The sequence below is a fragment of the Diplotaxodon limnothrissa genome, linkage group LG15 (genome assembly GCF_057381915.1).
Source record: "Diplotaxodon limnothrissa isolate DT_005_m linkage group LG15, D_limnothrissa_male_GT1.1, whole genome shotgun sequence".
Lineage (NCBI taxonomy): Eukaryota > Metazoa > Chordata > Actinopteri > Cichliformes > Cichlidae > Diplotaxodon > Diplotaxodon limnothrissa.
The window spans coordinates 7,016,337-7,031,205 of NC_140610.1; the positions used below are offsets into that span (position 1 = coordinate 7,016,337).

General features: G+C 42.4%; 1 protein-coding gene across 1 annotated transcript in view; it reads left to right on the forward strand.

Moving 5' to 3' along the window:
* itpkb (inositol-trisphosphate 3-kinase B) overlaps nt 1–13,158 on the forward strand; it is a 31,733-nt gene extending 18,575 nt beyond the window's left edge. Inside the window, exons 6-12 of the mRNA XM_085373336.1 lie at nt 1,848–1,947; nt 3,173–3,210; nt 3,357–3,532; nt 5,390–5,594; nt 7,293–7,394; nt 11,003–11,074; nt 11,643–13,158. Coding sequence (XP_085229462.1) covers nt 1,848–1,947; nt 3,173–3,210; nt 3,357–3,532; nt 5,390–5,594; nt 7,293–7,394; nt 11,003–11,074; nt 11,643–11,846 — 897 coding nt within the window. The 3' untranslated portion in view covers nt 11,847–13,158. The remainder of the gene's footprint in view (nt 1–1,847; nt 1,948–3,172; nt 3,211–3,356; nt 3,533–5,389; nt 5,595–7,292; nt 7,395–11,002; nt 11,075–11,642) is intronic.
* Nucleotides 13,159–14,869: the final 1,711 nt, after the last annotated feature.

The following is a 14,869-nucleotide window of genomic DNA, read 5'->3' on the forward strand; positions in this document are numbered from 1 at the left end:
CTGACCTACACACATGTGAATGTGTGAGAGTTGTACTTTTAGTGGGAGTGAGGTTATTTCTTTTTCTGGATCCTCCACTGGTGCAGAGCAAAAACCCCTCATGTGACTCGTCGCTGCCTCGGACAGTAAGGCCAGGAGGGAGGGAGAAAGTGTGTGCGCCTGAAGTTGTGTGTGTCCGTGCATCTAACCATAGATAGTCATGCTATCAGCTGATGAATTTTCATCAGGTCGAGATTATGTGACATGGGGTTATATATCTCCTTCTATGGTCTTCTTCTCTCTTATCTTATCCTTCTCCTTACTTCTCTCGCCTTTCTCTTCTTCTCCTCTCCAGTTATTTGTTGACACAAGATTATTTCCCCCCTTCACAAGACCAGTTTGAACTCTCTTGTGTGAGAGAGGACACATCTTTACCAGTGGAACGTTTTCAGTTTTTTTGTGTTATTTCTTAAAACTAAGCATCTTATCATAGAAGGTTATTTATTTGAGAATAGGCTGTTTGTACTGCGTTTGAAGAGATGCCATAAAAACCTTTGGATTTTTTTTTTGCCGCGTCTCTCTGTTACTCTCTCGGTGTGGTACAGCCAAGCGTTGTTCAAACCCACAGAACAAGACGTGGAATTTTTCCATCTGATGTAATGCTGCAAGCATAAAAGATTGTACTCAGCCAGAGTTTGTCATTTCAGTGAGGTGCAACAGGCTGCAAGTTTAGCACATCTACTTGAGTATAAGAGGACAAGAAATGAAGAGTATTTTAGTCAAATCCATGCTCAAATGGATTTGAGAGGTTTGGTTAAGAGTGCCATTTAAAGTGACAATAACCTGTGGTTCATTTACTCGTAAAGTATTTCTTGTAGTTTCCCTTGTTTGGCCTAAACACCACTCTTTGACATGTTTCTACATGGCTACTTCTTCTGCTGAAATATGGATATTGCTGTTGAAAGGAAGACATTTTTTATCACAAAGATTAAGAGCTAGAGAAAGGGAACGATGGATATGAATCAGATCAGAGAAAACATATTTATGTTGAGAAAGCTGTGTGTGTGTGTGTGTGTGTGTGTGTGTGTGTGTGTGTGTGTGTGTGTGTGTGTGTGTGTGTCAGAGACCGAAGGCCTCATTTTGTGAATGAGTGTCCGTGTGTGTTTCTATGTGCGGCAGGAGTCCCGCAGTTCAATGTGTCCTTGCCAAGGACAGGGAGAGCCTTTGGAGAAACACTGTGTGTGTGTGTGTGTGTGTGTGTGTGTGTGTGTGTGTGTGTGTGTGTGTGTGTGTGTGTGTGTGTGTGTGTGTGTGTGTGTGTTACTAGGGGAAACCCCAGCCCAATCCTCCAGAGTTTAGATAAAATGTTCTAAAACACTGCAATAAAAAAGAATGACAGCGAGTGTGGGAGAACCATGCAGCTCCCCCAGGGTCAGGGATACCCGCCTGTGTGTGTGTGTGTGCGTGCGTGTGGTATGTGTGCACATATGTGATTTAAAGTCTTGTTTTTCTCACGGTCATTAAACACTGGATCACCCGAAAGGTTTAGAGGAGAACTTGCAGTACAGTCCCTCTGAGACTGAAGTAGACTGAAGTTGATGTTTTACAAAAGTTGCATAAGCAGAAGAGCAAATATTAATATTGCACTCACTCATTTTACAAACAGTGGAGTTTGGTTTAAACGGGTTGAGGTCGGAGAGCCTTGAGCTAGTGATCATGAATAGCTTAACTAAAATAAAGAACTTAGGCAGGCAGCTTTATGGTACACGAGTCATTTGTGGCAGAGCTTATGGCTGAATTCCTCCTGAATGTGAAAGCAACACATCCAAGTAAGTAATAATCAACAATGTACATGTTTGTGTTTGCAGCACAAGTCTTGGAAGAAGATTAAAAACATGGTCCACTGGTCGCCGTTTGTCATGTCCTTCAAGAAGAAATATCCATGGATCCAACTGGCAGGGCATGCAGGTAGGACACACACACACACACACACACACACACTGAAGCCTGTTCAGCTATCTTAGTGAGGACCTTCGTTGACATAATGGTTTCCCTAGCCCCTTACCCTAACCCTAACCATTTAAAATAAATGCCTAACCATAACCTAATTGTAACCCTGACACTAAAACCACATTTTGAGCCTCAAAAAGGCCTTCAAACTTGTGACTGTTGGTTCTTACAAGTATAGTAGAATGCAGATTTCGGTCCTCACAAAGATAGCTAGACAGGAACACACACACACAGGTTTCTCTGAATAAATACAGAACTAAAACAGCAAACTCATTGGGGGCTTGTCCATTTAAGCGTATGAAATCAGCACTTCTAGAATACAACTTTCATCAGGCATACTATTTGATTTTTTTTTATAAAATTTGGCTTCATATAGTTTTAATTTTGGGGATTCTCTTTCACACGCTGTCATACGTACTTGCTGGTGGTCAGCTGGCCAGGGTTTTTTTTGTCTCGGTGGTGGGCTCAGACGCAGTTTTTCTTAGAAAATATGTAGACAGGCAGATCTGTCTTTGTTGGAGCCGGCTCTTTGTGGTCAGGGCCCTCAGGGGACGAGTCTGTGGGAATACTTGGGAATAGAGATCGTGCACAACGTGTCATTCCTAAAACTAGGCTAGTGGAGGGGAAAACGTGGGCACGCAGTAAACATCTGAAGGCTAAAATGGTAACAAAATACATGTAGCTGGTTATATTTGTGCTGATTAAGTTGTAAAAATATGCCAGCCTAAAACTGACATTTGGCAAAATCATTATCACAACAGTAGGAAGCAGCATTCTCATTCTCAGGCTTTCCCATCTCAGTTTTTTTTCTCATTAAAGGTTAAAGATTTTGATTTGGTAATTTATAAAAATTTGGTCTGGGTTGTCTGGGTTTCCTATTGCTCTTGCATCCCTGTACACTGCAGCTTTTAGGGATTGTTCCTTTTTTTTCTTTTTTCTTTGCTATTTGACAGAAGAGGCAACTTCACAAAGCCAATAATTGTTTTCTCCTCCAGTGTGAGTGGGACTTAATTGCACTCTGTCTCTACTGGAAACATCTGTAAACATCTTTTTTGAACTGCTGTCTTGTCCATTCACTTGTAAAACGAGTCACAGCTTCTACTCTCACTTGCTCCCGATGACCTACAGCAAGTTACTCAGGACTCTTTCTGCACATTTACAATGAATTTCTGTCTTTTCACAGGGAGTTTCAAGGCGGGAGCAAATGGACGGATATTAAAAGTAAGCAACCGTTTAGCGGCCCCTTAAGCAGCTCTGTGTCACTGCGCAAAAATCTGTTTAAAATCCACTCTGACTTTAAAAATCTTCATACTGAATGATCTGCAGCGCAGAGCATAAAACGCTGATTCCTTAATGGTATCTTTTAGAAACACTGTGAATGTGAGCAGCGCTGCTTGTCCCTCCTGATGAAGGACGTGCTTCGCCCCTACGTCCCTGGTTACCATGGAGACGTAGAGAAAGACGGCCAGAAATACAACCAGATGGAGGATCTGCTGGCTGAGTTTGACTACCCATGTGTGATGGACTGTAAGATGGGAGTAAGGTGAGAGAACACATTAATGCATGGTGACACAGTCATCCTTACACAACACGGCGACTGAGAGGATAAAGCGATTAATTATATTTCACGTACATAAGTAACTGTGATGGCTTTAACGCTGTGGCCTGTTTGTGAGGGTTATTTGAACCTTACATATATATCCATTAGGGCTGCTCGATTATGGCAAAAATGATAATCACGATTATTTTCACTGAAATTGAGATCACGATTATTTGACGATATTTATTTAACCCTTTAAGACCTACTATAGAACCAAGTCCACCAGAGCTTATATTATTTTTTTTTTTTTACATGCTGTAGTGCCATTTGTGGGAGCATTTCAAGTTGCTATACATCAATACAACTGTTATAGCCCATATTTTAATAATATGTATGCATTAAGTCCATAGTAATTACATAAATTGCAAAAAAGTGCAATAAACTACAAAAAAAATAGAAAATCGCTTTTGTTTTGTTTACATATATTTCTACTTGGAGAAATTTAAGAGGTTTATCCCTCAAAACTTTAAATACAATAAAGTTGCAAAAAATAGTTTCCAACAACAGGAAATTTATTTTGAGTGTCTTCATAGTTTTATTTTGGAGATACACCAATTTTTATATACTGCAGGAAAAACAAAAAACAATCCTATGATGCAAATTTGCAAAGAAAACAGCATGTGCATCATTTCACTGTGGGAAGTGTTACGAACAGCTGATAGGAACGGCAAAGCGTGTTTCTGGAATATTGTGTTTTTGTTCCTGCAAGCGCTTTTTATGCAATTTTTGCAAAGCTATATGTGGAATGAAACCGTGACCGAGGACAAGCTGATGGCATAAGATGTAAGTACAACTCCTCCGGTTTCATATGCAAAACAAATTATTGCGCTAGCTTACACTGTCCAGGTTCTACAGGGATTTAAAAATAGTTACGCAAAACGGAGCGTGCTGCTCTGACCGGCTTTAAAGGGTTAACAATGACTTTAAAAAATAATATAAAATAGTGTGCAACACCACTGAAGTTTTTTTTTTTAAACTCTCTTTTCAACCAACGGCAGTCACTCTCCAAATAACTTCTGCTTAGCTTTCCGAGCTTCCCTCGGGTCCTCTTAATCAGCGGTCTCCAACCTTTTTTGCGCCACGGACCGGTTTATGCCCGACAATATTTTCACGGACCGGCCTTTAAGGTGTCGCGGATAAATGAGGGAGGGGCTAATAATCGGCTCAGTCATTTTTAATGATCGTTGAAAGCCCAGATCGTAATCGTGATTAAAATTCGATTAATTGAGCAGCCCTAATATCCATCCATATATATCTAAACTGTATCAGTTTAGAGATTATAAATGGTTAATGTTGTAGCAGTTATTATAACCTTTATACTTACAAAATAACAACTGTATTAGGTTGTAACACCATCAGAAATATCTGTAATGCTCCCTTTTTGTACACAAAGTCTGATCAGTTGGTTTAATTTTACCATTTCTCTTCCTTTTTTATTTTCCGATAGATTTGGCTAACCATGGTTGTTTTTATATAAATGAGATCATTTCAATTAAAGAGCTCCTGTTTCTTCACAAAAAGGGCTAACATGTCAATGATTCTTGCACATGTCAAGTGTTTATAACCCTTGGAAAGTAAAATGACAGATAAGGCTGATGAAAAATAAGATATCAGCTGTAAATTTTGCTGCAAATATCTGTGAGGAAAACTCCTTCCAAACAGCTGTGTCATGTTATTTGGAAACAGATCATCCTCCTCCTCTCTTTTTTGCCGCCTACCTCTCATCTCTTGCCTACCTATCTCCTCCTCTTCCTTTCACCACTCATCACCTGTGCGGTGTTTTTTTTTTTTGTGCTTCAGGACCTACCTTGAGGAAGAGCTGACCAAGGCTCGCAAGAAACCCTCTCCAAGACCTGACATGTATCAGAAAATGATTGAAGTTGATCCTGCTGCACCTACAATTGAGGAAAATGACAAGAAGGCAGTGACCAAACCCAGATACATGCAGTGGAGAGAGACTATTAGCTCAACAGCAACCCTGGGATTTAGGATAGAGGGGGTCAAGGTAAGACTGTGTGTGGGTGTGCGTGGGTGTGCGGGTGAGACTGGGGGGGGGGGCTTCCTTCCCTCTTTTCTTCCAGTTCTCTGTGTGTTTCTATTTTAGGATCTTGTGTGCGTCTATCTCCCAGGGTCATGATCTAACTTCCTGTTTGACCAGAAACTTCCTCTCAAGTATATGTTTGTGCATGAATGCCTTTGTTGCACATACGGCCTGTCTGTGACAGCTTTATAGGCCTCAGCATCTGGAAGTGACATTGTATGAGCTCAAACACACACACACACACGCGCACACACACACACACTCACACAAATCTTTGTCTCCTTGAGGGATGTGGCTATATAAGGACATTCACAGCCTCCCGGTGGTCTGTTGCCATGACTCTAAGGGTTATCCCCCAGAAACAGAAATGTGTGTGTGTGTGTGTGTGTGTGTGTGTGTGTGTGTGTGTGTGTGTGTGTGTGTGTGTGTGTGTGTTTTCTGTACCCAGACTTGAACAGTAAAGGGAAAAGAAGTTTTGTCTCTAAATAGTATCTTGTTGCCTGGCAGCAAGCAAAATAAGAAAAAGCTAATTTATTCCTAACTTAACAAACTGGTTGATCTTCTTCTACAGACTTTACTACTACAAAAACTGAACAAAAATGTTTGATGTGTGCATTTCTCTTTTGCGGCTCTCAGTTCATGTGCAGAATTCTTAAACTGGCAGTCAGAACTGCAGCTTGTATGTGACTACATAAAGGTAAAGGGTGTAATAGCTGACACAATTATTTAATCGGTCGACCAACAGAAAATTAGCGCGTGGCAGTTTTTTAGATGTCTTTTTTTTTTTTTAGCTTGCAACAAACCACATCGCCACCTTCCACTCCCCCCAATGCTGCTGCCCCCAGAAAAGACTATTTTTAAATAGAAGCTTGTGTTTTAGCCTATGACTTTCAAAACTTTCAAAAACCCGCAAATGGCAGTTAAAAAGCAACTTAAATGGAAAGAGCCCAAATTATCTAAGTAGTTGGTTTACCCATCAGGTTTCATATGCAGTGACATAAAAGTACATACTGAAAGTGAAGCTTACCCTCAGAAATATTCACACACAAAATGCTGACTTTAAGTAACTGGATTACATTTAATTTTCCATCGGTACAGTGTAAAATTTTATGTTTAATGTAATCTGTTCAAATTCATTTTACTTAATTGGTATACATTGAATTTACACTTTGATTTTATATATTTTTGTTACTTTTTGTTACCTGTAACAGTAACTGGATGACTGTTACAGGTCATTTGTCACATGTTCATGAGAGTGTGTGGATTTAGAATTAACTGAAACATTATTTGTTGCTGTATTGTTTGTCAAACAACTCCAGAAATTACACTAAGAGGGTTTTTCTCAAAAGACTCAAAGACCTTTTGCTACTTTAAGGTTAAGCCTCTATAAATATCCCACTGCTTCCTTTCCTCCGCAAATTGTTTGCTCTGCTTTTCTTGTCCATCCTTTCTTCCGTCCCCCCCTTTCATCCCTTTCTTTCATCTCCTGTGCGCCTTTCTTCCCTTCAGTACGTCTAGTTCAGTATTGGATAGAAAAGTCATCTTAAACAGTTTATCTTGTATTTTCCCCAAAGGTTTTTTGTCATATGCTATTGATGCTAATAAAACTAATGTCGAACTTTCTCATTAAGCCAGTTTTCATGCTAACCCTCTCCTCTGCAGAAGGAGGACGGGACGGTGAACAGAGATTTTAAGAAGACAAAGACGAGAGAACAAGTTACGGCGGCCTTCCACGACTTTGTAAAAGGAAACAAGGATATACTGGTGAGTGTGTTTGTCTGGTTTACTGAATGTGCGTCAGTGGCCTTGAATACTGTTTCAAGATGGGCTTTACATCTTCCAACAACTGCTCACACTGTCAAGGCAATACACCAGACAATTACATCCACGCTCTTTGGTTCTGTCCACCAGTGCAAAAGTTTTGGCGCGAGATATGTGAAGACTTATCAAAATGTCTGAAATGTAACATTCCAACCTCCCCCTTAGTGTGTTTGTTGGGCAGCTTAGATAATGTCACTTCAGAAAAGAATATCGCCCATATGATCTTCACTGCCCTATGCATAGCCAAGAAAACAGTCCTCATGAACTGGAAAAATAAAAATAATCTTAATTCTAACCAATATAGAAATTATCTATTAGATTACATTAGTCTTGACACAGCCTCTGCCACCACATCAGATCAATTGCTCTGGGCCCCTTTTATCAGCTCCATCACCTAGTGGGGGTGGGGGGTCATAGTTTGGTCCCGCCTTCACTGTTGTGATTGGTGAGGGGGTAGGGACAGGCTTAGGGCGTCGGGGGGTTCCCCGGAGGCATCTTCCTTGGGGGGCTCAACCCGGGGTAGCGGTCACGTCCGGTTGAGGGCTCTGTTGGCTCTCAGGTGACTGTTTCCTCGCGGCTGCGTGCAGCGGGGCTAGGGGAGGGTCTGTGCTGACGGACGTGGGTTACTGACCTGGCAACCTGGCTGCCCCTGGGTGGGTCCGGGATGGGCGTGAGGTTCTGGGGGTGCTCCGTCTCTGGGCGGGGGCCCGGGCCGGGCCTCGGGGGCTCGGGTCCTGGTTGGTGTGTTGCCGGGGTTGTGGGCGGGTGGGTGCATGGGGGCCCGGCCCTGGAGCAGGGTGCCGCCGGTGCATCGAGCCGCCTGGGGGGCTCTTCAACTGGTGGGGGGGATGGTCACATCTGGCAGGAGCTTTCTTCTCTCAGGAACTCTCTGCAGGAGGGGGAGATACAGGAGAGGTGGAGGAAGATCTCAGCCTGGGCGTTTACCGTCTTATGTAGTCTGGAAGATGTGTGGTTGGTGGGGTGGGTGCAGTTTTCTCTGTGGTGGGGTTGGGTGGACTGTCCAGGGCTCTGTGGAGCCGGGGGGCGCTACTGCACTGGGCCCCGGTCTGATGGGCCTGGGCCCCCCTTCCCTGGCGGGTCGCGGAGGGTGGGAGTGCCTACTGGGGTCAGCGGGGGAGCTGGCCCCAGGGAGGGGTTACCTGCCCCTCCCTTCCTTCCCTCCCCATCTCCAGCTGCCTCCCTCTTCCCGCTCCTCCACAACCACCCACACATGCAGGGCCTTGGAGTGGGGGTATGTCACCAGGGTGCAGAGGAGGCTACCCCCCCCCCTGTCCCCTTCTGGCTGCCTCTGCCTCAATTTTATCCCACATCTTAGACATTCACATTATTCACACTCTCATTACACATACATATAGGATCTTGGGGGTGGGCACAATCACGGAGTCCAAATCACCATCAGGGTGTATACCTCACCCCTGACGTCGTTGCCCACCTCTCAATTTTAAATACACTTAGTCATTGAGGGTTAGCAGGAGGGACTATGCGCTTACCTGCTGCTCCTTGGCAGGTAGCTCCATGCCCTCCTGGGTTTTAATTGCACCTTAGAACACATATGCATCAACACTACAATGAGCGGGTGGAGGGAGGTTTGGAGTCTTCTCCCACCCCCATTCTCTGCGGCCTGCTGGAGCGGGAGGGCTAGTAGGAGGAGTTGGCCGTCCGACTGCGGTCTGGGGTGTGGGGCCTCCCTGCTGCTGCGGAGTCGGGGTGGTCTGCCTCTCCCCACCGCAGGGAAAAGGGTAACACCACCTGGGTCTGGGTGCAATTCCCCCCTCCAGGGGCAAGGGTACCTAGACCCGGATTGTAGAGTACGCTTGGGGAGTGTGATTGTGTGTACAGCGTCTCTTTATGTCTGTCTCCACGTTGGTTGAGTGTGGAGTGAGTGCATATGAGAGCATGAGGGTGGGAATGGATGTTTGTGTCTGTGTGTGCCTGTATGTCTGTGTCTATATGTCAGGTTGGGTATCAGACGCCACCTCTCTGGGGACACCTCAGGCCCTCCAAGGTTTGGAGGCCTATCTCCACCCACCACCACTTCCCCTGCCGGTGGCGGACTCCCTCAGGTGTCGGTGTGTTGGTGGTTCTTTGTGTCTGGGGGTGGGCGTCCGGGTACACACCGGCTCACTCCTTGGCGGCCGCTTGTCGGGGCCTGGGGCCTGGGGCTCGCTCGGGCCCCCTTTGGAGGTGGGGTGCCCCCGGCCTCTCGGCCTAGGGCTCGGTCACTCAGGCGCAGCTGGGGGCCGGCGGAGCTCACGGGCGCGTCACTGCAACCCCCCCTGGCTTCTGCTCCGCGGCTGCTGAGTGAGCCCTCATCTGGGACTCTCCTCAGCTCTTACTGGAACAGTGGCGCGGCTGCCCCTCTGTTGGTCTTCCATGGTCTTTTGTGTTCTGGGGGCCTCTGGATGTCTGGAGTTTTGATCTCCTCCATACCCGCTTCACACCCTGGAGGACGGGGCTGAGGCCCCCCCACACTCCCTAGCAGATCATTACATGGAGAAACCTTTGGAATGCAAGCATGCTGATCCACACAGGTATGCACACATGGGTATTCACAGACGCGGACTAAAGCTTTCTTGGCTGCTGCCTCAAAGCACACTGTGCGCTGTCTATCTTGCGTGCTGCACAATATTGTTTATTACTTAGTAAATACTGATATCTATGACTAGCTAGTTTATTGTGATGGTGCTTTGTTTTCTCTATTATTATGTTGCTCTTTGTTGTTTGCTGTCTCCTCTGTTTGTTTGTTTGTTTGTTTGTTTTTTTTTTCTCCATACAGGTGACCCAGGAGTTTTTTTTTTTTTTTGTCTCTCTTCCCCCCCCTTCTCACCGTCTCTTCTCCCCTTTGGTTTTCTTTCTTTCTCTCCCCCTCTCTCTCTCATTCATTCCCCCTGTCCTATTTATTAAAAAAAAAAAAAAAAAAAAAATGACAAAGGATGAACTGAAGCTCTGCCATCACGTAATGTCGCATACTGCTGTTTCTGATGTCATTTAGAAAAAAAAAAAAAAAAAAAAAAAAAGAATACTGTTTAATTACCACATGGGTAATACTCACACACTCACGCATCACTGCAGAGGGCATAACATTGACTTACATTCATTTCCTGGAATCTTACCAAAACCATAACCACAATGTAAACCTAACCTTAAACCAAGCAGTAAAACACATAACCAGTCCGAGCATTTTTTAATTCAAGACTAGAGGTTACATAGAAATGTGTGCACAATACCCACAACAGCTTACTAAACAATTAAAAGCAGGTATTAGACTGTACATCGCTCCATATTCTGCACTTCTTCCCACTTTGTTTCGATATATAACTGAATCAGAATAGCTGAAGCGATATCGAAGTGTATTTTGTATTGCACTTTTTTTCGTTTCTTTCCTAAATGTACTTCTGTATATTGTTTACATCATTGAAATAAACTGAACACATACAAACACAGCTCAGATCTGCCAGATAAAAAATACTAACAGTTTGTTGGAACGTGCCATTAAAGCTTGTTTTTTTTGTTGTTGTTCTGTTTTTCAGAATATCTATCTGTCCCGGCTGCAGGAAATAAGAGCCACTCTGGAGATCTCCCCATTCTTCAAAACTCATGAGGTAAGGGCACACTAGTTAGTTTATTTGTATACATTTTTTCATATACAAATATGTGAGTTCTGAGTGCATATACATTTATTTATGGTGTTTTCTATTGCCTGCACCGTGTATTTGTTTATTCTGTAAGGAATTTTATGATCAAAAAGCAAGAAATTCTGAACAAAATGTACTAACATGTACTAACTAACATAATAAAGCTGTAAACAGGTTGGGTTTGTCACACTCAATTTGTGTAAATGTCCAAGTTCAGACATGTTCAGATGTCACGTAGCTCATACTTTCAGATTGGCTATACTCCAGTCCTGTATTTGATTTTACGTTCAATCTTAGCTTGAATTGAATTATTAAGGAAACATGACTGCTCACTCTCTCACACACACACACACCCAAATTCAAATATAAATACTAGCTGACATGAAGGACACTGATGTCACAAAACAGGAAGTGAGATTTCTAAAAGACGTAAACAAACACGTAGGGTGTTAATAAAAGAAGAAACTTGTTTACATTTATTTATTTCCTGTATTCTCATCTCATTCATCTCTGTGCCTCTCTGTGTGTTTGCCAGGTCATCGGCAGTTCCTTGTTGTTCGTTCATGACCGTAACGGACGGGCCAAAGTCTGGATGATTGACTTTGGGAAAACCACACCTCTCCCCGAGGGGAAGGAACTGACCCACCGAGCTTCCTGGGTGGAGGGGAACAGAGAAGACGGCTACCTTTTTGGACTCGATAGTTTGCTGGATATCATTTCATCCATGGTGAACTTATAAAGCTTAGGAGATTTCCTTTAATCAAGACGGGACACACAACCACTTCAACTCATTCGTCAGTCCTCGGGGGAACACTTCTGGGGACCTCCTCAAGAACTCTTTCACAGACACTTGTTCTCATGTTGGAAACACAATTATTAAAAAACCAAAACATGGCCGAATCCATACATAACCTTCAGAACGTCAAAAGTTTAGTCTTCTATTTTGTTGTCTTCGCCTTCTTAAGAGGTCTTAATAGTGCATTTGACAGAAAAAGCACAAGTGGAACTCATGACATTAACAACGTCTCAGTTCCTCATAAACCAGAAAACACGGTATCATTAACGTTCTTTGTTGCACCTGAGGTTTTCTGCTAAACGTTACTATGTAAAAGATTGAATTTTATATTTACAAAGGCCCCTAAAACATTTTTTAACTAAATTAATTCTCAGTTTTTAAAGAATTATGGATCTATCTATCAATTTAATTTTTTTAGAGGTGATTTTCCATATCTCTGTGCTCTGAACGAATTCCCCTTATTAAAGGGCGGCATTAGTTACATGCTACTTTCTCTTCCAGTACTTCCAGACTGGACAAGAGCACAGAGAAAATTCTTATGCCCTAAATCTTTCTGGCTTTGTTCCTTTAAATTGTGGTTATTGCTACAAGAATTTATATAAATATATGATAAAGAGGGTTATCCTTTTGTGTGAGGAATGTGAGGAATTTAAAAATGTCTGACATTGACGCCCCCTGGTGAAGGTTTTAATTTTTTTTCCCCAGTTATTTGAAAGATGCTGTAATCACATAATAACTGTAGTGGCTTTAAAAATGTCCACATTTCACCTTTAAAGCCTTGATTTGGCTGTAGTTTAAGATAAATTGCTTTTCGTCTTAACACAGTTAAGGTCACTCTCACAGGATTTTCTTTTTACACGTTTGACCACAACTTCATCACATTGCCATTCCTTTGAAAATATTCCCTTCATTACACTTTCAAGTAGTAGGAATTACATAGTTAAGAGTGTTTTTACTCATCAGATCACAGTTTTAAAATGTGTGGAAAGAATAGTAGTACTTTTATCTGCTTCACTCTTCAGAATTACCCGTTACACACGAAGCCTTAGAGAGGATTTAGATCATGTAGGCTGCTCGCATAAGTTTCAGTGGCAGCCTTGCCAGTTATTGCTGGATTATCCACAATAATCCGGCAATAACAGGCAATCAGGTGGAGCTAAACAATTCATCTCACAGCAGAAAGTAATGCGACGGAGGATATTGTTTCATATGTAACATAACTTTAGTTCATTTGACTTCAGTGGCCAAACACTTATCAGCCTTCTCACTCTGTACAGTAAGATTTATTTTGTTTGATGTAGTTTTAACTTTTTTCCATTTTTTTTTTTATTGTAACATTATTTTAGTTGACTCCTGTTGAACACTTAACAGCCATGAACAATCTTATTTAAGCTATATAGTGCCTTAATATTACAAATCCAAGTCAGACGAGTGAAAATCTGTTCTTTTTAAGCGTTGTTTGCTCTTAGTCTTAAATGTGGGCTTCTGTGCTTTAGCCTCTCACGAGTGCATGTTTATTATCCCTTTGAAAGGTTTGTTCTTAAGTTGTAGCTTGTTCTGTTTCTATTTAAATCTTTGTTTTAAATCAATGGATACCATGACATTTTGAAATTTATGACTGTTTTTGGGTTTTGTCCTCAAGCTTGTGTTGCATTATGAGTAAAACTCAAACTGTAGGGCAGACTGCTGACATTGTTGACAACCTATATTTGAACTTGAAAAAGGTTTATAGTATCTGACTAAGTGAGCCATGTCCTCCTGAGGGGGAATACCGTCATACCAGATGAGGACGAAAGAGAAAAATGTCTTATAATGTAACACATTCATGATGAAAAGTAATACTTAAACAGTTTCTGTAATGTACCATGAATTTAAAATGCCATGGTTTTCGGTTAAAGTTTGCAGTGAAAGTAGATGAGGAAAGAGACTACAATCCTAATGCAGTGCCTTCTTAAAGAAATAGTTGGGCATGTGGGGAAATGTTGTTATGTAGTTGAGGAAGAGATGGACACCACTCTCTGTTTGTGTGCTAAATGTGAAAATGTCTACCAGCAGTTGGCTAGTGTAGCTTAGCAAAAAAACTAGAAATAGGGGAAAATGTTCCTTGGTTAAACAATCAAGATTAAGATAAAACTTGTGTGTTTGTCAGTTTTAGATGTTGCCGTTTTTGCACAGGGATGAGACGAGCTGTTCTTTTTCCTTTTGCTAAGCTAAGCTAACTAGCTGCCAAAAGGGCCAGCAACTATTCCTTTAAGACCATCTAAACTATTGCTTTTGCTCCCCTTTGTGCACCTACAGTCATTTGTAAGTAGGCATCCTATTGTTCTGGCTTTGCCGGCTTCTGTATTTATTTGGGTTGTTCCTTTGAAAAATGAATTTTTTGGTGAAAGAACAATGTGTTCATGTGTGATTTCTATTAATCTTTGTAAGCCTATCTATCTATCTATCTATCTATCTATCTATCTATCTATCTATCGTGACTGATTGGGGTGAGGGGAGGGAGACAGGTCAAAAGACACTTTCTCTATCTGCCTATCTATGGCATGGGTTGGTATGTAAGCTGACAGCACAAGGATAGTTTTTCCTGTGGCCCATCCTCAGGAAGCCAACAGCGACCTCAAGCTGCAGCTTCTCTTTGACCACATTAATTGTTGTGTTTGCATGAGGGTAATTTGCCATTCAAATCACACCTGTCCACAACAGCAGCCACGTCTGGAGTTGGTGGGAAAGAAAGGCAATGATTCATGGGACCTTCTGAACAGAAATGTTGATGAGGTTGATGTGGGGTCCCCCCCCCTTCCACTTTTATTAAGGTTAGGGGTGAAAAAGACAAGCCTCTGTGAGTCTTCTTTTTTCAATTCTTTCAAAACTTCTGGGACATCAAATTCTTTCCTTGCATTTGTTGTGTATCTGTGTCATAAAATCTGGCTTGAGTTTCACAGCAAGCTTATTTCCCATATTCCGCA